Source organism: Theropithecus gelada, chromosome 2 (genome assembly GCF_003255815.1).
Source record: "Theropithecus gelada isolate Dixy chromosome 2, Tgel_1.0, whole genome shotgun sequence".
Classification (NCBI taxonomy): Eukaryota; Metazoa; Chordata; class Mammalia; order Primates; family Cercopithecidae; genus Theropithecus; species Theropithecus gelada.
In genome coordinates this window covers 42,162,568-42,187,091 of record NC_037669.1, presented here as the reverse complement: position 1 = coordinate 42,187,091, position 24,524 = coordinate 42,162,568, and the positions used below count along the sequence as shown (strand labels likewise).

Genomic DNA, 24,524 nt, shown 5'->3' with positions numbered 1-24,524 from the left:
CACCAAAAACATGTGAGTAATGCATTGCATTAAATTTTTACTATGGCTACGATGTCACTAGGTGATAGGAATTTTTCAGCTGCATTATAATTTTATGGGACCTCGTTGTATATGTGGTCTGTCATTGACAAAAACATCATTATGGCAGTGCATGAGTGTCATTCTCTTTGCATAGGTTTTGTATGTCACTTATTAGATTAATTTTTAAATGTGTGATGTATTTAGACTTTCCACCCCAAAATCAGGTTAAAGTAAATCTAATCACCCTAATTATGGAGTTTCATGTATCTTTGATCAACTGCTTTGTGTAAAGAGCTACCAATGTGTGTGTGTCTATGTTTTTGCATTGCTCAGAAAAGAATTCTTATTACTGAGCCAGTAGAGTTGTCTCTAGTTGTTCTTGTTACCTAAGAGCTCCAGAGTACTAATACTAGTCAGCCAGTGGAGATCTTTTAGTTCACTTATTGACTGTTTATGTGCTAGGAGCTGAAGGCAGATGGATAGGATAGCTTCTCCATTCTGAGGCAGTAAGAGTTAGTAATGGCTATTTAAAAACAACCAGTGTTTCAACTCTCCCTTACGTATCTGCTTCAAGGGGTCAGAATAGCTGAGGGAAGGAATTCTGAGCATATGTTAGTAAAGTGTAGGGGTTAAGAGCATTGGCCCTGGAGGCAAACAGCCTGGATCACATCCTCACTTCTCTACTAACTGGTCATGTGGCCTTGCGCAAGTAACTTCATCTTTCTACACTCAGTCTTCTGTAAAGAGGGGATAGCAATAATATTTACCTCATGAGATTGTTAAAAAAGTTAAATAAGTTTTGTTTATAAAGTCTTTGGAACACTACCTAGACTATGGTAAGCATTTAATATATATTAGCTGTTATTATTATTTGGGACAGAGGATTGTCAAGTGGCACTAATGGGGTGATGGACAGAGTGCAGAGCCCAGAGGGAGACTTTAGAGCAGGGGTGTCCAATCTTTTGGCTTCCCTGGCCACATTGGTAGAAGAATTGTCTTGGGCCGCACATAAAATGCACTAATTCTAATGATGGCTGATGAGGGAAAAAAAAAAAAAAACAACTCATGTTTTAAGAAAGTTTACGAATTTGTGTTGGGCTGCATTCAAAGCCATCCTGGGTGCCTGTGGGTCGTGTCGTGGGTTGGACAAGCTCGCTTTAGAACATCTTTTTTTTTTTCTTAAGAGACAGGATCTTGCTGTCTCACTCAGGCTGGAGTGCAGTAGTGCAATCATAGCTCACTGCAACCTCGAACTCCTGTGCTCAAGCAATCTTCGTGCCTCAGCCTCCCAAGTAGCTACAGGTGCATGCCACCACCACCTGACTTGAGCAATTTTTTTTTTTGAGACGGATTCTCGCTCTGTAGCCAGGCTGGAGTGCAGTGGCGCGATCTCGGCTCACTGCAATCTCTGCCTCCTGGGTTCAAGCGATTCTCCTGCCTCAGCCTCCCCAGTAGCTGGGACTACAGGCACACGCTACGATGCCCAGTTAACTTTTGTATTTTTAATAGAGACAGGGTTTCGCCATGTTGGCCATGATGGTCTCTATTTCTTGACCTCGTGATCCACCCACCTAAGCCTCCCAAAGTCCTGGGATTACAGGGGTGAGCCACTGTGCCCAGCCCAACCCGAGCATGTTTAAAACAAGTTTTCTCTTCACTTTGCCTCTCTCATTCTCTCCTTTTCCTTTACTCTCCCCTCCACTCCCTCTTCCTCTCTCCTTCCTTAACAATTCAGCCCCAAATCCATTAAGTAGGGCCAAGAACAGCAGATACTGGGTTTTTTGTTTGTTTGTTTGTTTGTTTTTGTTTTTGTTTTTTTTTGAGACGCAGTCTCGCTCTGTCGCCCAGGCTGGAGTGCAGTGGCCGGATCTCAGCTCACTGCAAGCTCCGCCTCCCGGGTTTACGCCATTCTCCTGCCTCAGCCTCCCGAGTAGCTGGGACTACAGGTGCCCGTCACCTCGCCCGGCTAGTTTTTTGTATTTTTTAGTAGAGAGGGGGGTTTCACCGTGTTAGCCAGGATGGTCTCGTGATCCGCCCGTCTCGGCCTCCCAAAGTGCTGGGATTACAGGCTTGAGCCACCGCGCCCGGCGCAGATATTGGTTTTGGATGGTCCGAAACTAGATGTTGGAGTTGGCTTCTCCATGGGCAGGTGCCCACCCACCATGGTGGAGCATAGCTGGCGTGGAGAGGGCAGGTACTTAGGTAAAGGGATAGTGGCAGTGGTCTAGGACAGGATGTAAATGACTGAGCATTGGGGGGCAGGTGATGGGGTGAGGAGGGTGGAGGTGGGAGTCACAAGGATGGGGGACAGGAGCAAGGATGGAAGACTTTACAAATACGTAGAAATTAACATACTCCTAAATAATCAATGGGTCAAAGAAGAAATCAAGAAAGAAATCAAGGAAAAATCAAAAGAAAAATTAGAAAGTACTTTGACATGAATGAAAATAAACAACATACCAAAACTTATGGAATGTAGCTAAAGCAATGCTTAGAGGGAAATTTATAGCTGTCAACACTTATGCCAAAAAAGATGATATCAAATCAATAACCTAACCTTTTACCTTAAGACACAGAAAATAGAAGATCAAAGTCAACCCAAGGCAAGCAAAGGGAAAGAAATAATAAACATTAGAGTAGAAATAAATAAAATAGAGAATAGAAAAACACTACATTGAATCATTGAAACAAAAGTTGTTTTTTTGAAAAGATAAACAAAGTTGACAAACCTACAGGTAGACTAAGAGCAAAAAGAGAGAATACTCAAATTACTAGAATCAGAAATGAAAGGGGAGACATTAATACTGACCTTACAGAAATGAAAGGATTATAAAGGAATACTATGAACAATTATATGCCAATAATAGATAACATAGATAAAATGAACAAATTCCTAGAATAACACATACTCCCAAAACTGACTCAAGAAGAAACAGTCAACCTAAATAGACCTATAATAAGTTTGGATATTGAATTAGTAATTTAAAAAACTACCCACAGAGAAGAGCCCAGGCCCAGATGGCTTTACTGCTGAATTGTACTAAAGGTTTAAAGAAGGCTGGACACAGTGGCTCACACCTGTAATACCAGCATTTTGGGGAGCCAAGGCAGGTGGATCACTTGAGGTCAGGAGTTTGAGACCAGACTGGCCAACATGGTGAAACCCTGTCTCTACTGAAAAAATATAAAAGTTAGCCCAGGGTGGTAGTGGGTGCCTGTAATCCCAGCTACTTGAGAGGTTGAGGCAGGAAAATCACTTGAACCCAGGAGACGGAGGTTTCAGTGAGCTGAGATTGGGCACTGCACTCCAGCCTGGGCAACAGAGTGAGACCATTTCTAAAAAAAAAAAAAAAAAAAAAAGGTTTAAAGAAGAATTAATAACAATTCACCAATTCTACCAAAACCAGACAAAGGTGTCATAAGAAAACTATAGACAGGCCAGACATGGTGGCAATCCCATGTCTAGTATAGTATAGCCTTTAGCAGTATCAAACTATTTTTTTTTTTGAGACAGGGTTTCACACTTGTTGCCCAGGCTGGAGTGCAATGGCACGATCTCAGCTCACTGCAACCTCTGCCTCCCGGGTTCAAGTGATTCTCCTGCCTCCGCCTCCCAAGTAGCTGGGATTACAGGCATGTGCCACCACTCCTGTCTATTTTTTTTTTTTTTTTTGTATTTAGTAAAGAGACGGAGTTTCACCATGTTAGTCAGGTTGGTCTCAAACTCCTGACCTCAGGTGATCCACCTGCCTTGGCCTCCCAAAATACTGAGATTACAGACATGTGCCACTGTGCCTGGCCCTGAACTTCAGACTTCTCAGCCTCCATAACTGTAATAAATAAATTCATTTTCTTTGTAAATTACCAGTTTCAGATATTCTGTTATAAGCAACAGAAAATGGACTAAGACAGGTAATTGTAGTTTTTGTTATTATTTTTAAATGACAAAAACTACACTAACTTTTGCACCAACCTAATACAAATGGCTAATCATCTCATGAAAAGATGTTCAACAGCATTAGTTATCAGGGAAATACAAATCAAAACCACAATGAGCTATTATTTCACATCCACCAGGTTGGCTAACCTTAAAAAAACTCAGATAATAACAAGTGTGGGTGAGGATATGGAGAAAATGGAACTCTCATCCACTGTTGGTGGGAATGTAAAATGCTGTGGCCTCTTCAGAAAATAGTCTGTAAGTTTCTCATCTGTAAGTTTCTCAAACAATTAAACATAGAGTTAGTTACCATATGAACCAGCAAATTCTACTCCTAGGTATATACCCAAGAGAAATGAAAACATATATACACACAAAACCTTGTACACAAATATTTATAGTAGCAGTGTTCCTGATAGTCAAAAGGTGAAAGCAACTTAAATGTCTATCAACTGATTAGTTAACAAACAACGTGTGATATATTGATAAAATGAAATATTTGTGCATAAAAAGAAATAAAATACTGACACATGCTACAACATTGATGAATTTTGAAAACTATGCTAAGTGAAGGAAGCCAGTTACAAAAGACCACATATTATATAATTCCACATATATCAATGTCCAGACCAGGCAAATCTAGACAGAAAGTAAATTAGTTGTTGCTTAGGGGTTGAAGTATGTGTGGAGGAGGCTGGAGAAGTGATAGCTAACAGGTATGAGACTTCTTTTTGAGGTGATGAAAATCTTCTAAAATTGTGTGAGGTTTACATGCATTTGTGAATGTGGTATAAAACTATTCACCTGTACAGTTTAAATGAGTAAGTTGTATGTTTCAATTTATGTCTCAATAAAGGTATTAAAGAAGAGGAAAATGGCAATTAAATGGAGCACATGATTTTGGATTGGATCTGTTTTTGGATATGGGGTCTTGCTATGTTGCCCAGCAGTAGCTATTCACAGGCATGATCATTGCACACCATGGCCTTGAACTTCTGGCCTCTAGAGATCCTCCTGCCTCTGCCACCTGAGTAGCTAGGACTACAGGTGCTTGCCACCTCACCTGGCTTGGATCTTTTTGTCATAAATGACATTATTGGGACAAGTGGGGTAATTTGAATGGTGTCTAGGGATTAGATGCTACCAGTGTATCAGTGTTAATTTCCTAATTGCTTAATTTAATTTTTAATTTTTATTTTTTTAGAGACGTCGTCTCTCTCCATCACCCAGGCTGGAGTGCAGTGGCATGAGTATAGCTCACTGTAGCCTCGCGTTCCTGGGTTCAAGCCATCCCCCTACTTCAGCCTCCCAAGTAGCTAGTACTACAGGTGTGTACCACCATGCCCAGCTAAATTTTAATTTTTTTTTTTTTTTTTTGTAGAGGCATGGTCTCGCTATGTTGCCCAGGTTTGTCTTGAATTCCTGTCCTCAAGCAATCCTGCTGCCTTGGCCTACCAAAGTGCTGGGATTACAGGCATGAGCCACTATGACCTGCCAATTTCCTGATTTTGATGGCTGTATTTCAGTTTTGCAGAAGATCCTCGTTTGGAGGAAATGCACACTGAAGTATTTGTTGGTGATGGGGCATCATGGTAAGTAACTTAAGTCTCAAATGTCCAGGAAAAAACAGTTTTTTGTTTTTTTGGTTTTTTTTTGCAACTTTTCTCTATGTTTAAGTTTGTTTCAGAATAAAAATATAGGCCAGGCATGGTGGCTCACGCCTGTAATCCCAGCACTTTGGGAGGCTGAGGTGGGCAGATCACCTAGGGTCAGGAGTTCGAAACCAGCCTGGCCAACATGGCAAAACCCTGTCTCTACTAAAAATACAAAAATTAGCCAGGTGCGGTGGTGGGCACCTGTAATCTTAGCTACTTGGGAGGCTGAGACAGGAGACTCGCTTGAACCCAGGAGGCAGAGGTTGCAGTGAGCCGAGATTGTGCCATTGCACTCCAGCCTGGGTGACAGAACAAGACTCCATCTCAAAAAAAAAAAAAATATATATATATATATATATACATACACACACACACACACAAACAATATATAGCTTTTGTCTACCCCAATTCTCCACCCATAGACCACTGGTATTACCAGTGTTGTTTAATGTAGTCCTTNAATATATATACACACACACACATATACACACACTTTGTAAAATACTTGATTTAATTTTAAAATATGAGGGTAGAGATGGAATACTGGGTTATCAGCAGCCACAGGGAACAAGGAGGCTGACGAACTGATAGTCCATGATCCGGCCTGCCTATGGTGGGGGTGAGTGTGGTACTATCCTTTAGCCAATTGCATTAGGCTTAACTAGTTTTTATAAGATTTCCAATTGCCATCAATTTATATGGAATTTATACTCTAAAGCAGTAGCACTGATTTTGAGAAAGAAAAGGTAATTTCTACTTAATACAATAAATGAGAAATAATTGAAGAAATAATTTCTTTGGAAAAGAATGCTTCTTTATTGATGGTTTTATTTATCAGCAAGGATCATGACTCAGTAGCCAGTGGAAGGAATCAGAACACTTTGGAAACATGCCGCTAAAAACCCGTCAGCTCATCGTCCTTGTTTTTGTCAGCCTGGTATCCAGTAAGTACCAAGTCCTCATTTTGTCCGGGAAGACTTTTGAATACTTTCAAGTGCATATAATGATTATCACCTGCTCGTACCTGAAAAGTATTAAAAAAAAGAGAAAGCAAAAGGAGATTTATTCAAATGGGTCTACATCAAGTGAGAGAGCTACAGATCTATAAAGACTTCTGTCCAAAAAGCTGCTGAGGAATAGCATTGCTAGACCTAGTCCACCCATTCTTAGACTCTTTGTATTCATAAATCCACCACCTTATTTTAGGAGAGAAAGATTAGAGTAGGCTGGGCGCCGTGGCTCCCACCTGTAATCCTAGTACTTTGGGAGGCTGAGGCAGGTGGATCACGAGGTCAGGAGTTCGAGACCAGCCTGGCCAGCATGGCGAAACCCTGTCTCTACTAAAAATACAAAAAATTAGCCAGGCATGGTGGTGCATGCCTGTAATCCCAGCTACTCGGGAGACTGAGGCAGGAAAATCACTTGAACCCAGGAGGAGAAGGTTGCAGTGACCCGAGATTGCGCTGCTACACTCCAGCCTGAGTGATACAGCAAGACTCCGCCTAAAAAAAAAAAAAAAAATTGTAGACTAATGGCATGGCAAGAGGCATAGGTCCTAGGTTTATTTTGTTATTATTTTTAGTATAATCTGGGCAGAAAGGACAGCATTTTATTTTCAAAGATGCATGGAGCAAGAAAACCAGTGACAGCCTATATTTTTGGTGATGCTGTTTTCTGACTCCCAACTTGGAACACTTTATTTGCCATACAGTCTGATAAGGGAAAAGAAAATCAGAATTGCCCTAGAAAATTTGGGATGCAGGGTTCATATACCTATATCAGAACCTACTTTATAAACGCCCACTGGTAAGATTGAGCAGAGCCCAGGGGGCGGACACCCTCCCTTCTAGAGTGAAGGGGTCGGGCACTGTGGCTCACGCCTATAATTCCAGCACTTTGGGAGGCCGAGGCGGGTGGATCACCTGAGGCCAGGAGTTTGAGACAAACCTGGCCAACATGGTGAAAACTAAAAATACAAAATTAGCTGGGAATGGTGGTGCACACCTGTAATCCCAGCTACCTGGGAGGCTGAAGCAGAAGAATCGCTTGAATCTGGGAGATGGAGGTTGCAGAGAGCCGAGATTGTGCCACTGCACTCCAGCCTGAGCGACAGAGTGAAACTCTGTCTCAAAAAAGAAAAAAAAAAAAAGCTAAGGGGTTTTGCTAGGAAGTCATTGGTATGAAGGTTGAAGCAGAAGCAGTAGTTTGGACATGAATCTGAGACCTGGAAAATTATGGTAAGAATTTTTACTTTGGTTCTTGCTTGAGACAATAAATGCTTTGTCTTATAAAAATATTTATTGTGCTTCTGATGTCACTTCCTATCCTAATTTTAACAAATGCCATATATCAAATGTTTACTGTTAGCCAGACACTATGATGAACATTTTATATAAATGATTATATTAACTTATATTATAGGCCTGAAGAAAGGTGGAGCAATGAAATTTTACAGATGTGGAAGCAGAGTAAGAGAGATTAAGTGATTTTCCATAAATTTCTCAGCTAATAAGTGGCACAGCCAATATTCAAACACAGATCTGTTAGGCTCTAGCATCTACATTCTTTTCACTCTACAATGTAACCTCTTTGGAGGGTACTGATGGGGGAATGAGGCCTCGCTCTGTTGCCTGGGCTGCAGTGCAGTGGTGCGATCTCGGCTCACTGCAATGTCAAATTCTTTGGCTCAAGTGATCCTTCTACCTCATCTTCCCAAGTAGCTAGGACTACTGATGTGCATCACCATGCCTAGGTAATTAAAACATTTTCTTTGTAGAGACAAGGTCTGGCTATGTTGCCCAGGCTGATCTCAAACTCCTGGCTTCAAGCTATACTCCCGCCTTGGTCTCCCAAAGTGTTGGGATTACAGACGTGAGCCACCACACCAGGCCAGTGTAACCTTTTAAAAGCTCTTATTTTGTGCTTTATATTAGAGGCAGCACAGCCAGTAGTTAAGCTCAGTCTATCTGGGCTCAAATCCTGACTCAGATCTTATAGTTGTATGACCTTTTTAGTCTCTTCACCACCCTGGAGCTCAATTTTTTCATTGGTAACCCAAGAGAAGTGATTGTACTTATCTCATAGATTTGTTGTGAGGATTAAATGAGATAATATAAGCCCTGTTCTTAGAACAGTGCATGGTGAATTGTAAGTGCTCAATAAATTTCCAGCTTATTTATTCCTCACAACACCCTGCGAAGCAGATTATTACCCTCATTGTGCAGATAAGGGAATGAAGGCTCAGAGAGGAGGAGGAGCTTCAAGGGTTCAAACCCAGGACACTCTGACACCTAAGCCTGTGGTCCTTCCATTCTACCACCTGCCTCTTGATAGGTACCTGAAATACATAGAGAAGGTCTCGTCACTGGCAAGACCTTAAATCTAGAGTGGCTCAGAGCAAAGGGATCAACAGCCAGACTACCAGGAAGTAAAAGGGAACTGGGATCAGTGGCTGAGATCCACTAGGAAAAATTCGATAGCAGAAGGAAGAAAAGATGAGAGAGACAGAGAGAGAAAGAGACAGAGACAGAGAGAAGGAGAGAGAGAGAGAGAGAGAGACACTGATTAAGAGAGGGCAAAAGGGTGGTCAAGAGAAGAAATTTTCAAGATAATTATCTGATGAACTGTTGGAGAGACATGTGAGCTGGTAATATGCGGTAATATGTGAAATGTAATATGTGGTAACATGTGAAATGTATGCATTTGAATTAATCATAAATTATTAAAATAAATATTCTAATGTTGATGGAATGCTTCCTATCTTTGCACATAATCATTTTTAACTGGAAAACGTTCTTTTCCAGCCATGAAGAAATCAGATTGAAAATGGAGGAAATGGTGCCATTGTTTTCTGAGGATACAGCAGGGTCCTCTGTGACATGTGTCTCCCCGGGACCTGGTCTTTACTAGGAGCTCACATTTGGCAGAACAGGGCTGATCCATATACATAGCTCGGTACTGAAACTTTCTTATGCTAAGCTGACTAGCTCCACTTACTTATGTTTATTTTTTGCTGAAAACGTCTTCTAAAATGTTTATATTTTCATTGAATTGTTTGTTAAAGAGAAATAAGCCACACTGTGCCCTGGTCGAATGGTTAAGTAAAGATTAAGTAAACATACTTTAATATTTGTTTTTATTTTTAAAATCAGAATTATCATCTTCTTAATACATAAGGACAAAAATGGCTCTTAAATATTCATGGTTGACTTGTTCAGTTGGTTTCATCTTGGTAACTTCAATTAGAACTGGATCAATGTATCGTGTAATTTTCTGACAGAGCTATAAAATTAACTTTTAAACTATTTTAACTACTCCACTGCTTTAAACTATACCTAGAGTGCCATAAGTTAAATCTACTAATTTGAATTACAAAATAATATTTACATTATATTAATCAAAATGCTTATTTAAAGGACAAAAAAGGTTTAAATTATTTCCCCAGCTAATGATTTGAGTCGTTACTTTAATTTATTTAATTTAAACATATAGAATCATACAGCTTTGAGGTGGAATCGGCTTCAAGATACCATGTGGTCCAGCCCCACGCCTTCAGGCAGATGAGATGTGATCCTCCCTCCTTACCTAAGAAGCAGCACAGCCACAAATCCAGCATGCCCTGAACTGTTCTGAAATCTTTTTCTATACAATTTCCAGAAATCAAGAATCAATGTAATAAAGCTTTCTGAATTCACAAGAAAAAAAATGGCATCACATCATTTACCAAATTTGAGAGTCTACCACTTGGAAGGAATCATGCTGGGCATCTTAATTTAGGACAACTGTAAGGAAGGAATTATATGGTAGGGAAATCAGGGAACATTTTACGTAAAATGAGAAATAGATCTTTTGGCGCTAAAGTAGGTGCTGAACTCTAACCTTAATGTAGTAATTTATTCCAGCAACGACTTGAGTTTTATACTCCACAGCTTCCAATTTTTCGTAACTCTGATTTGTTTTTTCTTCAAGCTGTGGTTTAACCTAAAGAAAAGAAAAGAGGAAACAAATAATCAAAGCTATATTAGACTCCATCTATGTGACGTACACATCTGGGAACCTCATCCTCCTAAAAGTCTTCAAAGATGGTAATGAAATCTTTGAGCTATTTTTATTATTTCAATAGAAAACACCTATTTTAATACAATTACATAGGTTAAAACATCAAATTTTGTTGCTTTAGGCTGAATTCACATAAACTCAGTGTGGTAATGCAATATAGGAGCATTTTGACTGTTAAACTCTAAGAGTTATATATATCTTTGATTAACAAAAATCAGTAGAGCAATAATTACTACTTGATTAAAACATTATTTTAAAATAATTTCAGGCTTCAAAGTTGTAAAATTAGTATAATGAATTCTCTTATATCATTTACAGTTCCCCTAATTTTGCCATTTTACATAACATAGTATAATCACCAAAATCAGGAAATTAACATGGTATATCACTATTAAGTAGTCTCTAAACCTTATCAGAATTTTGCCAGTTATCCTGAAAATGTCTTTTTTCTGCTCCAGGATCTCATGCAGGATCCTGCATTGCATTTAGTTGTCATTTCTACTCAGTCTCGTACAATCTGGGTTCATTCCTTTGTTGTTCACAACCTTGATGTTTTTGGAGAATACTGGCCTGTTAGATGGTAGAATGTCCCTCAGTTTAGGTTTGTGTGATCTCCTCTTATGTTAGTATTACACATTTTTGTAAGGATAGCACAAAAGTGATGTTGTGCTTAAGTGCATCCTATCAGGAGCTACATTTCATTACTGGTGATGTTAATTTTGATCACTTAGGATGTCTGCCAGGTTTCTCCACTGTAAAGTTACCATTTTTTTCCCTTTGTAATTAGTTAGTGTCTTGTGAGGACTCTTGTTTCTCGCTGTACTTGCATTCATGAATTTTAGCATCCATTGACGGTTCTTGCCCACAACAATGATTAATTGTGGTATTGGCCAAATGGTAATTTAAAAAATAATTTCTTGTACATTTATTATTTGCAATTCTACTGTAAGGAAGAGCTGTTCTCTCCTCTTCATGTAGTTAATTACTTATTTTATGTTAATATGACTCATGGATATTTATTTTACTCTGTGGATTACAATTCATTACTCTTTATTTTGTTACTCAAATGTCCTAGATTTGGCCATTGGGAGCTCCTTCACCTGATGCCTGTGTCCTTTCAACACACCTCCATCATTTTATAAGCACTTCCTAAATTTCTGACTCTACACAAGTAGAGTCAGATGTTCCAGGTTTATCTTGAAGTTTCCTTGCCTCCTCGCTGGAATCAACTATTTCTCCAAGGAGTCCCCACTCCTTTTATTGGAGAATGGTATTTAAGACCCAAGATTTGGGTGCTGTGTCTCTTGTTACTAGATGTCATTGCTTCTAGGCCCACTCAATGGAAAGGGCTACAAAATAATATGTGTACTCACACACATGTGCACACATCTTTACTCATTTGTATGTGTGTGCATATACACACATTTATGTGTGTGTCATTATATATGTGTGTGTATGGGTATGTGTGTGTATGTGCATGCGTGTATATATATATGTGTGTGTATATATGTGTGTGTGTGTATATGTATATGTATATACACACACACACACATATATATATTTTTTCCTCTGATTAAAATCAAATACCACGGCCGGGCATGGTGGCTCATGCCTGTAATCCCAGCTCTTTGGGAGGCCGAGGCGGGTGGATCACTTGAGGTCAGGAGTTTGAGACCAGCCTGACCAACATGATAAAATCCCTTCTCTACTAAAAATACAAAAATGAGCCGGGCACAGTGTTGGGTGTCTATAATTCCAGCTACTCAGGAGGCTAAAGCAGGAGAATCGCTTGAACCTGGGAGGCGGAGGTTGCAGTGAGATGAGATCACACCATTGCACTCCTGCCTGGGCAACAAGAGTGAAACTCCGCCTCAAAAAAATAAATAAATAAAATAAATAAATAAATAAATAAATAAATACATAAATAAATAAAATTTTAAAAATCAAATACCACAGGACTTATTTAGCTTTTCCCCTTTCCTTATTATAACTCCTTTCTCAAACGCTGAGGAAGAATCCTGGTTCTTATTATTTGCAATGTATTTGCCTATTTGTTCAGTTCTAGCGTATACATAAAGTAATTTCAGAATTGCTGACCTATACCCCTGTGGAAAACAATATACTAATTAGAGTGCAGTATTTGGGTATAATTCTAATAAAGACCCTGTGGTTGCATGGGCTTACCTGGATAATCCAGGATAACCTCTCCATCTCAAGAGCCTTAATTTAATCACACCTGCAAAGTCTCTTTTGCTGTGTAAAGGAACCTAGTCACAGGTTCCAGGGATTAGGACATGGACATCTTTGGAGGGCCATCATTCTGTCTACCATGGAGGGATATGGGTTGGGTTTAAATGTCAGCATTCCCGAACCAAACATGAGAAGGGAGACAGAGTCCCAAATTTAATATGTAAATTTTTACTGAACCCATCAGCTTTCTGTACAGTACTTCATTCCCACTCTCAGCTGGGCCTGATATGCAAGAGTCTACTATGAGCTCTTGACTCAGTTCCTGCTAAGTGTAAAGCTCGTCTTCTGCCAGGGTGGAGGACAGTGAGGGAGAAGGAACTCGGGGAGGTCTCACTGTCCCTCATACAGATCAGTCCTCTTGCTTTTGGTCCCAGGCCTTACTCCTGGCTACGAGTTTTTGGTGTTGTTCATGCCTGTGCCTTTGTGACGTTCTGCAGGTGAATCTGCTTGCTTCTGGCTTAGACTTTCCCCTCTGTGGGCTTAGCTTCTGTTTAGACTGCTCAGCATTTTCCATTGTTCATCTGTTTTCCAACTTCCAAAATTTTATTGCTATTTCTGAGGTGGTACTTGCCTATCTCCTGTTGTCTTTATATCTGTGGCTTTGTCCTTCAACCTCAATTCTTTTCTATCCTTTGGAGGAAAAAAGATATAACTCTGTGTATTGAATATACCTTGTTTATTGAGAACTTGCCTTTATGCCCTTCATGAAAGCATTTCATGTCCATACAACTTCAATCAGGCCTCCAATGCATCTAGAATTCTCCTAAGGCAGTCCTTCGTCTTTCCCATCAGTGGGCAGTTGTTTTTTGTTTTTTGTTTTTAAATTTAAGAGACAGGATCTCCCCCTCACCCGGGCTGGAGTGCAGTGGCATGATCATAGTTCACCACAGCCTCGAACTCCTGGACTCAAACAATCCTCCCTGGGCAGATGTTTTGAATCCCTTACTACTGATGCCTCAGTTTGAGTACCAGAACTGTTTTCAAAGATGTAGACATATGCAAACTGTGAGCTCTCAGACCACTTCTGAAAGGCCAAACACTCCACTCAGTTCTCCTGTAACCTTGGGAATAGACGGGAAAAATGTGACTGCTCTGTTGAGATGGAAACGAAATTTCAAAGTGGAGAAAGGGAGAAGACAAATAGTGAGAACAAACCAGAAGTGGGAAGAGCTAGGGGCAGGAGAGCGGAGAAAGGGTGCACGGAGAAGCAGAGTAAGGAAACAGGTTACTGTCTTAGGGTCCCTTTCCAAAGCCTTTCGAGATTCCAAAGGAGGGGTGGCCAGCATTGGACACCAGTCAAATTAGGAGCTGAGTTTGAAAGGGCTAATCTCTACACTAACCGCCAAAGTATCCATTTAAACCTCATTTTATGAATGAGGAATCTGAGGCCATGAGTTGAGCATGACTGCTTAAAGTTGAAAAAATATTAATCATAGTTATTTTAAAGTCCTTGCCTGATAACTTATATATCTGATTTGTGTTCCTTCTGCTTTTCAGTCATTTTTTTTAAAGCACATATCCTAAGCCAGCCAGTCTTTCTTCTCTTTTTTTTCTTTTCTCTTCTTTTCTCTTCTTTTCTTTTCTTTTCTTTCTTTCTTTCTTTCTTCCTTTCTTTCTTTCTTTCTTTCTTTCTTTCTTTCTTTCTTTCTTTCTTTCTTTCTCTTTCTTTCTCTCTTTCTTTCTTTCTTTTCTTTCCTTTCTTTTCCTTCCTTCCTCCCTCCCTCCCTCCCTCCCTTACTTCATTCCTTCCTTCCTTCCCTGATTCCTTCCTTCCTTCCTCACTCCCTCTCTTTCTCTTTCTCTTTATTTCTTTCTCTTTCTCTCTTTCTCTCTCTCTCTCTTTCTTTCTTTCTTTCTTTCTTCCTTTCTTTCTTTCTTTCTTTCTTTCTTTCTTTCTTTCTTTCTTTCTTTCTTTCTCTCTCTCTCTCTCTCTCTCTCTCTCTCTCTCTCTCTCTTTCATGGAGTCTTGCTCTGTCACCTAGGCTGGAGTGTAGTGGCATGATCTTGACTCACTACAACCTCTCCCTCCTGGGTTTAAGCAGTTCTCCTGCCTCAACCTCCTGAATAGCTGGGACTACAGGTGTCTGCCACCATTCGCAGCTAATTTTTTATATTTTTGGAGAGACCGAATTTCACCATGTTTGCCAGGCTGGTCTCGAACTCCTGGGCTCAGGTGATCCACTCGACTTGGCCTCCCAAAGTACTGCAATTACAGGGGTGAGCCACCATGCCTGGCCCCAAGTATTCATTTCTATCTGTCCTAGAAATATATCTAAATCTTTAACCTTTCCATCATATCTGTATAATCCACAAATGCAGAATTTTCCATGAGAGGGGGGATTTAAAAGATCTGGTTTGTTTCTTGAAGTGCTCTGGCACATGTCAGACTGTGGACCTTGATTTCTGGTTCACTCTACTTGTAACCTGCAGCCTCCCTCCCTCTTCCCAGTAAAATAGATTTGCATGGTTTAATGTTAGATGACGACATGGACCTGAGTGATGAGATTTGAGCGGAGGAGGAGGGAAAGGGGCAGAGTAGGGGAGCTTGTCAGTGAAACCTTAAGTCTCAGAAGGTAGCCTGACACTGAAAGACTCCCCAGGATGGGCACTAGGAGGATGCAGGCCAGCTGGGAACAGTGGTGGGAGACTGGTGGTGAATGGACACATCTCCTGCTGAATGCAGTTGGCCTTCACCTTTCTCAGTCCGCCATGCGTGATGGTGACGGGAGCTGAAGGAATACAGAGGAGGTTTGTCACTTGGTCTCCAGCCAGGGCAGGAGGCTACCAGGGAGGAGCACCTGGTATGATGCATCTACCCCAGAGTTCTTCAAGCATTTCTCATTGTTACCGAGCATGAATCTTAGTGAGGTGTTTATTCTCTGAGATCTGAGGATTTTAGCCATGAGGCACCCGACACCCAGGACTTTCCCCTAATCTGTAGTCATTCTACAGAAACAATAGGACTGTGCCTAATTTTAGAGAAAATGGATAGAAAAATATTGGTGGCAAAGTTTATGAATTACATTTGGGGGAGTTTTACAGAGTAAGGAAGGAGAGTTTGAATAATAACATGAAAGGACAGTAGGGCCAGTAAGATGTGACTTGTGGACATTTGTTGTCTAAGTATGTTTTGAAGGAAGAAGAAAGTATGGGACAAGGCATTGAGGATGCAAGAAATGAAGTCACCTGGCTAAGAGAGGAAGGGCTGGCTGAAGAGAGGAGAACAGAGTCTAGGGAGGAATGAGATCCAGCAAGAGATAGGGTCAGCTGGGGCGTTTTCTTACCAGAGGCCTGCAATCTCCTAAGACAGGAGTCCCCAACCCCTGGGCTGCAGACCGGTACCCATCCACGGCCTGTTAGGAATCGGGCTGCACAGCAGGAGGGGAGCAGTGGGCCAGTGAGGATTATGGCCTGAGCTCCGCCTCCTGTCAGATTAGCAGGCGGCATTAGATTTTCACAGGAGTGGGAACCCTATTGTGAACTGCATGCAAGGGATCAAGGTTGCGTGCTCCTTATGAGAATATAATGCCTGATGATCTGAGGTGGAAGAGCTTCATCCCAAAACTATCCCCTCCACCACATCTGTGGAAAAATTGCCTTCCACAAAGGTGCCAAAAAGGCTGGGGACGGCTGGCGTAAGAAGAGTAGGAACTGAGACATCCTGCTGGAGGGAACGTGGGGGTGGGAGGGATTGAGGAACTGAAGAGAGATTTACATGTGTGGGGTTTCTAGAAAAAGACCAACAAATATGACTGAAAGTATGTTCTGGCAGTCCTGGGTCCTGTCCAGGTTGTTCAGCATTAATCCACAGGTTTGTAATGGGTGAGTTTTCTGTGGTTCTGCACCTCGCTTTGGCAAAGTTCTTTGATTCTGGAACAGTAGTAGCTGCATAGAAAGTGGTGGCAGTGGGCGTGACCTTTAATTGAGAATTAGAAAGCCAGGAGCTCCCAGGGTCAAGGAAATCATCATGAGTGGAGGAGTATCTGAAGCTATCCTCCTGTCATGGGGTCCAGGCTGGATGAGAGACTGAGTGGGCCTGGGTGTGTTATCATGAAGATGGGAAGGTAGGTGCCTGAAGGATTCTGGTGTGGCTGAATGGCAGGTTCTTTGGGTGTGGGACAGTGGGAGAGGCGACTAATGAGGAGGCTGTGGTCAGAGAGGGGAATGCAAATTTGTGGATGGGTTTAGAGCCATGACATACTAAGTTCCAGGGTGTGCCCAGGATGGTATGCAGATGAGGTGTTTGTGTGGTGTCCTGACCGACAAAAATCATGTTCTGTGTGTTAGCCAGGAATAGTATTTAGCAATTAGGTTTATGACTAAGGGGAGCGTGTGTGTGTGTGTGTGTGTGTGTGTGTGTGTGTGTGTGTGTTCATTGTGTGCATGCACATTGCATGTATAACCCTTCTAAAAATAATTAAATAACATTTCTTTCCTTCTCATAAACATGCTCACAATTCTCATCAAACGCTCATTAACATATTATATAGATAATGAATCAGGAATAATGATCTGGAGGCTTTTGCTGTTGGGCCATTCATTTATTTGGTTCTTCATTATACAGATTGTGGCTTTTCATGAATGGGATTATGTATGGCTCTGTCTTTCTGGGATGTGTCCCTCTTAGATCCATTCAATTTTATAAATTTCCACAAGGGCAGGCACTATTTTATGTCCCTGCTACCCCCATAGCAATTCACACAGTTCTGTCTACCTAATCAATGTTTTCTGAATGAAAAGACCACAGTTGTTTTCCATCCTGACAACTTGTCTTCCCAAATAGGAAAGATGAATATAGCAATGACCTCAGCTAATACAGAGAATCTTGGAAGAGGGTTTTCTTCCAAGTGTACTTTAGTACATGATGCTACAATGACATGTTCAGTCTCTGTTATTTTCAGAATGGGAAAACTCATTTCTCCTGCCTTCGAAAACTTTCAAGTTTTCTCAATTGCCATCCCCTTTGTTTGCCTTTCTTTTCTTTCTGCCCTCATCCAATATTCCTCTTTCACTGTGATATCAAATTCCTTGACTATGCAGTTAACATTTGTCTTTGATACTCTTCCCTTCTCTATGTGATGGTCTTTTTCTTCCTTCTTTCTCTTCTTCTAATGGGGTTCTTCAGTTGGCCTTCCACTAAGAAGCTCTCTGAGAAGGCCAAGGAAAGCTGATAAACTTCAGCTCCTCTGAGAATACTTGCACTTTAACAGGTGATTTTAAAAAACAGAAATACAGGGCCAGGCGCGGTGGCTCAAGCCTGTAATCCCAGCACTTTGGGAGGCCGAGACGGGCAGATCACGAGGTCAGGAGATCAAGACCATCCTGGCTAACACGGTGAAACCCCATCTCTACTAAAAATTACAAAAAACTAGCCGGGCGAGGTGGCGGGTGCCTGTAGTCCCAGCTACTCGGGAGGCTGAGGCAGGAGAATGGCGTGAACCCAGTAGGCGGAGCTTGCAGTGAGCTGAGATCCGGCCACTGCACTCCAGCCTGGGTGACAGAGCGAGACTCCGTCTCAAAAAAAAAGAAAAAAACAGAAATACATTCAAAAATCAAAAAAATAAAACTAGCAAGTAAGTGACAGTGGAGATTGTCCCTGAATTGCCAGCACCTACCCATTTTCCCTGTTCCTGCATGGGGACCTAACTGTAATTTTGGAGAAGGAATTGACTCAAGTCTCTCACCTATAAAGTGGTTGTAATAACACTTGCCTCTTGGGGCTGTTTGTAGGGGCATAAACGATATAAATGATGTGGAAGTGCTTCCTAAACTATAACGAGTTTTCCAACTCTTCCTCTACCTTCTAACACTGAACTGGGAATTGTGCCCTAAGGCTCACTCCTGCAAGAGAGGGCAGGTAAGTGATAATCCAGGCTTTAACACGGGAGTAGCTGAACTGCCTCACAGTAATTATTCACCTGAAGGGAAGGAGGTTTGACCAGCAATCTCTAACATCTTTTCTGGTCCAAAACCTATGATTATGAAAAAGTACTTAATTGGATATTGTTTTATATACTGTTCCAGATATCTCGATTTTTCCCAACTACCGTGTAAACTCCTAGAGGCCAGGGGCCATATCTTACAGCCCTTATGTAGCTTCTATAATAATTAGCATAATGCTAGACACTTAGGAGATATACAAGAAATGCACCAACCATGAAATGATTCACTGATATTCATTTCCTATATTTATTTATTTATTTATGAATTTTTTTTAGACAAAGTCTCACTTTGTTGGCCAGGCTGGAGTGTGGTGGCGTGATCATGGCTCACTGCATCCTCAACTTCCTGGGTGCAAGTGATCATCTCACCTAAGCCTCCCAAGTAGCTGGGACTACAGGTGTGTACCACCTGGCTATTTTTTTTTTTTTTTTGTATTTTCGAGGAGGTAGAGACAGAGTTTTGTCATGATGCCCTTGAATCCCCCAGATCAAGCAATCTGCCCGCCTCTGCCTCCTAAAGTGCTGGGATTATAGCCATGAGCCACCGCACCTGTCCCTCTAATGATTAAAAAAAATTTTTTTTAACTTCTAATTTTAAATTTTTTTTACTTTTTGAGATGGAGTCTCGTTCTGTCATCCAGGCTGGAGTGCAGTGGCATGATCTCAGCTCACTCCAACCTCCACCTCCTGGGTTCAAGCGATTCTCCTGCCTCAGCCTCCTGAGTAGCTGGGACTACAGGCGCCCATCACCATGCCCAGCTAATTTTTGTATTTTTAGTAGAGACGGGTTTCGCTATGTTGACCAGGCTGGTCTTGAGCTCCTGACCTCAGGTGATCCGCCTGCCCTGGCCTCCTATATTGACTTAAATTTGAGGCTGGTGCTTCCACTGAGAAGACAAACTTAACACACTCTCTCCACTCAATGTATTTCCCTTTCCTAACAAAGCTCCTCTGTGTTCTGCCACTGTGTGGTGGAGAGTGCAGGCAGTCAGACACTGGGGGTGAGCTAACTTCTTAACTAGATGACTCTTTTTTTTTTTTTTTTTTTTTTTTTTGAGACGGAGTCTCATTCTGTGGCCCAGGCTGGAGTACAATGTCGCGATGTTGGGTCACTGCAGCCTCCGCCTCCCAGGTTCAAGTGATTCTCCTGCCTCAGCCTCTGGGTAGCTGGGATTACAGGCACCTGCCACCACGCCGCCTAATTTTTTTATTTTCAATAGGGATAGAGTTTCACCATGTTGGCCAGGCTGGTCTTGAACTCCTGACCTCAGGTGATCCGCCCGCCTCAGCCTCCCAAAGTGCTGGGATTACAGGTTTGAGCCACCTTGCCCAGCTTAACTAAGTGACTCTTAATCTCTTTAAGTCTTGGTTTCATCATCTGTAAGATAGACACAATACCTTCCCTGCCTGCCCCAGGGGTTATGAAGATGAAATCAGAGTTTGAATGGAGGTCAAGCTTTTTAAAACTGCAAAGCTTCTTTCTGGGGTGAGGTAGCTGTTCTTAATGTTTATCTCTCATTCTACCTCTCTGATGACATTTGAGCCAAAGGGAAGCAGCTTCCTCTCTGCCACACACACACTTTCAAATCAATTTTATAATTTAGAATGGGACTCACAGATAGGTGTTATTAACAATGCAAGGCCCTCTGGTAGCTTCTTATTTTAAAAATTAATAATTATTGCTAATCAAGTGATAGATTTTTTAAAAAATCATTAAAATTTTCTGTACTGTCTCTATTTCAAATTTATTTTTCCCTGTCTTTCTACAGCTCTGGTCCTTAGAGAGTCTCAGGGGGATTTTTTAGGGTCAGGGATGCTTTCAGCCACAAATTTGAAGCAAACAATTGTGATGCTTCACCTATGCACATTTGTTTTTCATTTTCAAGTTATTTTTATGCACATTTTCTCACTTAGTCCTTACAGCTCTGACATCGGTAGGGCAAGAGGTGTTACCTTCATTTTTCAAATGAAATAGACAAATTTTATTTTGGCACCCTGACTTTCTTTTTTGAGGCAGGGTCTTGCTTTGTTGCCCAGACTGGAGTGCAGTGGCACTATCTCAGCTCACTGCAACCTCCGCATCCCAGGCTTGAGTAATTCTCGTGCCTCAGCCTGCTGAGTAGCTGGGATTACAGGCACCTGCCACCACTCCCAGCTACTTTTTGTATTTTTAGTACAGACGGGGTTTCACCATGTTGGCAAGGCTGGTCTCGAACTCCTGACCTCGTGATCCAACTGCCTCAGCCTCCCAAAGTGCTGGGATTATAGGCATGAACCACCACACCCAGTCTGCACCCTGGCTTTTAAAGCGCCATCTCCCCCTGGCCTTGTAGGATGCCATACATCTCTGATTCTGCAGGCAAGTGAGGCCATGGGTGGCAGCAGCAGCAGCACTTGGGAGTCTGGTAGAAATGCAGAACCTCAGACCTCCTCCAGGCCACCTGAATCAGAATCTAAGGTTTATGAAGACCTGCAGGTGATTCATGTGCACATTCAAGTTTGAGAACATGGATCTGATCTGCGGATTCACATGAAGAAATTACTGACTTAATATCATTTCCCAGAAAAAAAGCTCCAAGATATTTATTTTTAAAAAGAACGCTTGAAAGAGAAATAATTAGTCCCCAAGAATGAGTGATGGGATTCTAGGCATCTGGCCCCTTAGAGAGCTTTCTAGTTCCCTGAATATACAAGATCCCAACTCTTATAATCACACAAAAGCTGATCTTGTGTTCCACGCTGTCATAGAATGATGTTTCAGAGAGAAAAAACAAGAAGGAATAATACAAGAAAATAAGGTAACAAACTGAAAACCTAAAATGGTAATTTGTACATGTTTTCCTTCATAAAATATGCAACTAAATGTTTACTGCATAGCTAGATGATAGCTAATCACACAACACTTAGAAAAATATATCAGGGCCGGGTGTGGTAGCTCACACCTGTAATTCCAATACTTTGGGAAGCCTAGGTGAGTGGATGGCTTGAGCCCAGGAATTCAAGACCTGTCTGGCAACAGAATGAAACTCCATCTCTAAAAACAAAACAAAACCCCCAAAATCAGCCAGGCATGGTGGCATGAGTCTGTAATCCCAGCTACTCAGGAGGCTGAGTGGGGAGGATCGCCTGAGCTGGAGAAGTTGAGGCTACAGTGAGCCATGATCACACCATTGCACTCCAGCCTGGGTGACAGAGTGAGACCCCATCTCTTAAAAACAAAACAAAAAAGAAAAAGAGAAAAACATATCAATCCGCTAACAACATTGAGTTCTATTTTTCTATATATAATTTGGCAGCCTCTGACATTTTGGAGTCACTCTAGACTATCACTTCTCTTCTCCATTAGCTGAATCACCCTTTAACTCTGAAAAGACTAAAACACTGTATATTTGGGCAAAAGTGTATGAAGTTTGTAAATAGATTGCCTTTACAATATTATTCTTCATTCAATCTATTTTTTAAAAATTTCCCTGCAGTACATTCCAAGACTACTTCATCAAACTGTTAATAACCTTACACTTCAATTACATGTTGGCTTCACTTGGTGAGATTAGAAAAGTTGCATCAGAAACTGAATTGGTAATGCTAGAATCATATCTAGGATTGAGCTTTAGAGATGATACAATACAAATTCTTCTTTTACACATGGAGAAAATGAAGTTCAGAGAAGAAATGTGATTCGCTCAAGGTCACACTCACAGTTTGGGGATTATTCGAGGTTTCATCTGAAAACCTCTTATTTCATCTTAGTTGTAAAGAAACCTGAACAAAGTCACACACATCCTAAACTTCTAGTTTTCATGTTCAGCCACATCCTTTCCACCAGGACAACTTATGAATCAAGATTTTGGCTCAGACTTTTTCCTGAATGGCATCAACTCACCTTATCAACAATCTCCTGGATTTCTGGAGTGGCGGGTTTGGCCTCAGATAAGCCTCCAGGTATCATTTTGGCTGATTGCTTCTTTGCTGGACAGGATGCTGGAACCAAAGTGAACAGGGAAGTGTGGAGACTCGTGTGTTAAAAGAGGCATTCACTAGCTCCGCCTATAGAATGCTTTATTTTCCAGAAATAGCAAAGAGGCACGGGGAAAATGAGTATGCCTCCAAGCAAGTCTTCTTGCTTCCTGGACAGAATATGCTACATGGAATTTGGAAGAAAGAGGGGTTGGAGGATGAACAAACAGGCAAGTATAGGAGTCATGTCCTAACAAGCATCAAACATCCCCGCATTCTCTTTGACAATGGTTCCATCCTGTTGCATCATCTGAATTATGAAATCTGAAACTACAACTAGAATTTCCAAATGTTTTAAAACTTCTAACACAAAATTTTATTTTTTTTAAAGCAAAACTTACTAATAATGTGAAGGTTAATTTAGAATTTACTTGACTGTAGAAAGAAAGCAAGACGATCTATCTGGAGGACCTTGGCTGGATGTGTCTTCTTTACTCTTATTTAAATATCTGGAGATGTTTAACATACAGAAAAAACACAAAGAATAAAATAACAAACATCTCTATTTCTATCACTCAGAGTTAAAATTTTTAACCTTTTTGTCATGTTTGCTTGCTATCTTTTATTTTGGTAGTTATTTTTAAGAAATAAAATATTGCAGATATGGAGGAAGCCCCACACTCCACACAACCTTGCCTTCCAGAAGGCAAAGTACATTGTGAATTGATATCCTTCCAGGTCATTTTTATACGTTTACTTGGTGTGTTTTTAAAATTTCACTTAAATTGTATGCTAAATATATTCTATGTTATGCTCCTTTTTCTCTTCAACATGTTTTTGAGCCTTTCCATGTTGATATACACATAGATCAATCCACAGATAGATCAATCCTGTTCATTTCCTTTAACTGCGATATGCTACTTTATGCTACACCTATCTATTTAGTCTACCTATCTAACTGCTATATACTAGTTCATATTTTATATACTCATTTCCCTACTGATGATGATTTTGGTTGTTTCTAGTGTTTCATTCTTACAAACAATGTTGCATTTTTTTCCCCTTTTGTACATGAGTGAGTGCTTCTGTAGGCAACTTATCTAGAAGCAAAATGACCATGTTGTGTGAATATTTATGTATATTATATTATTCAATTTTGGGAATATATAATACATACACAAGATAAAAATGTTTGAAAGGAACCAGGCTTTACAATATAAGGAATTATTCACTCACTTAATTCCTTAGACACCCTTCTACTTTCCAGAGACAACTATTGGCACCAACTTCTTCTGTATCCTTCAGAGACATTCTATACACATACAAATATAAAAATAATTGGAGGCTGGGCACGGTGGCTCACGCCTGTAATCCCAGCACTTTGGGAGGCCGAGGCAGGTGGATTACAAGGTCAAGAGATTGAGACCATCCTGGCCAACATGGTGAAACTCCATCTCTACCAAAAATACAAAAATTATCTGGGCATGGTGGCATGAGCCTGTAGTCCCAGCTGCTCGGGAGGCTGAGGCAGAAGAATTGTTTGAACCTGGGAGGCAGAGGTTGCAGTGAGCCAAGATTGTGCCGCTGCACTCCAGCCTGGCAACAGAGCAATAGTGTGTCTCGAAAAAAAAAAAAATAATAATAATAATTGGCTACACACACATGCACATACACATAGATAAATATACATCTATATAGGTT

General features: G+C 41.0%; 1 protein-coding gene across 1 annotated transcript; it reads right to left on the bottom strand.

The window, feature by feature from the left end:
- Positions 1 to 6,408: 6,408 nt before the first annotated feature.
- On the bottom strand, positions 6,409 to 22,952 carry CSTA (cystatin A). The gene is made up of 3 exons (XM_025375901.1): positions 22,750 to 22,952; positions 10,495 to 10,596; positions 6,409 to 6,640 (listed from the first exon to the last, which is right to left on the bottom strand). Exons 1-3 carry the CDS (start codon positions 22,813 to 22,815, stop codon positions 6,512 to 6,514), a joined length of 297 nt encoding a protein of 98 aa, XP_025231686.1. The 5' UTR covers positions 22,816 to 22,952; the 3' UTR covers positions 6,409 to 6,511.
- Between the last annotated feature and the right edge of the window lie 1,572 nt (positions 22,953 to 24,524).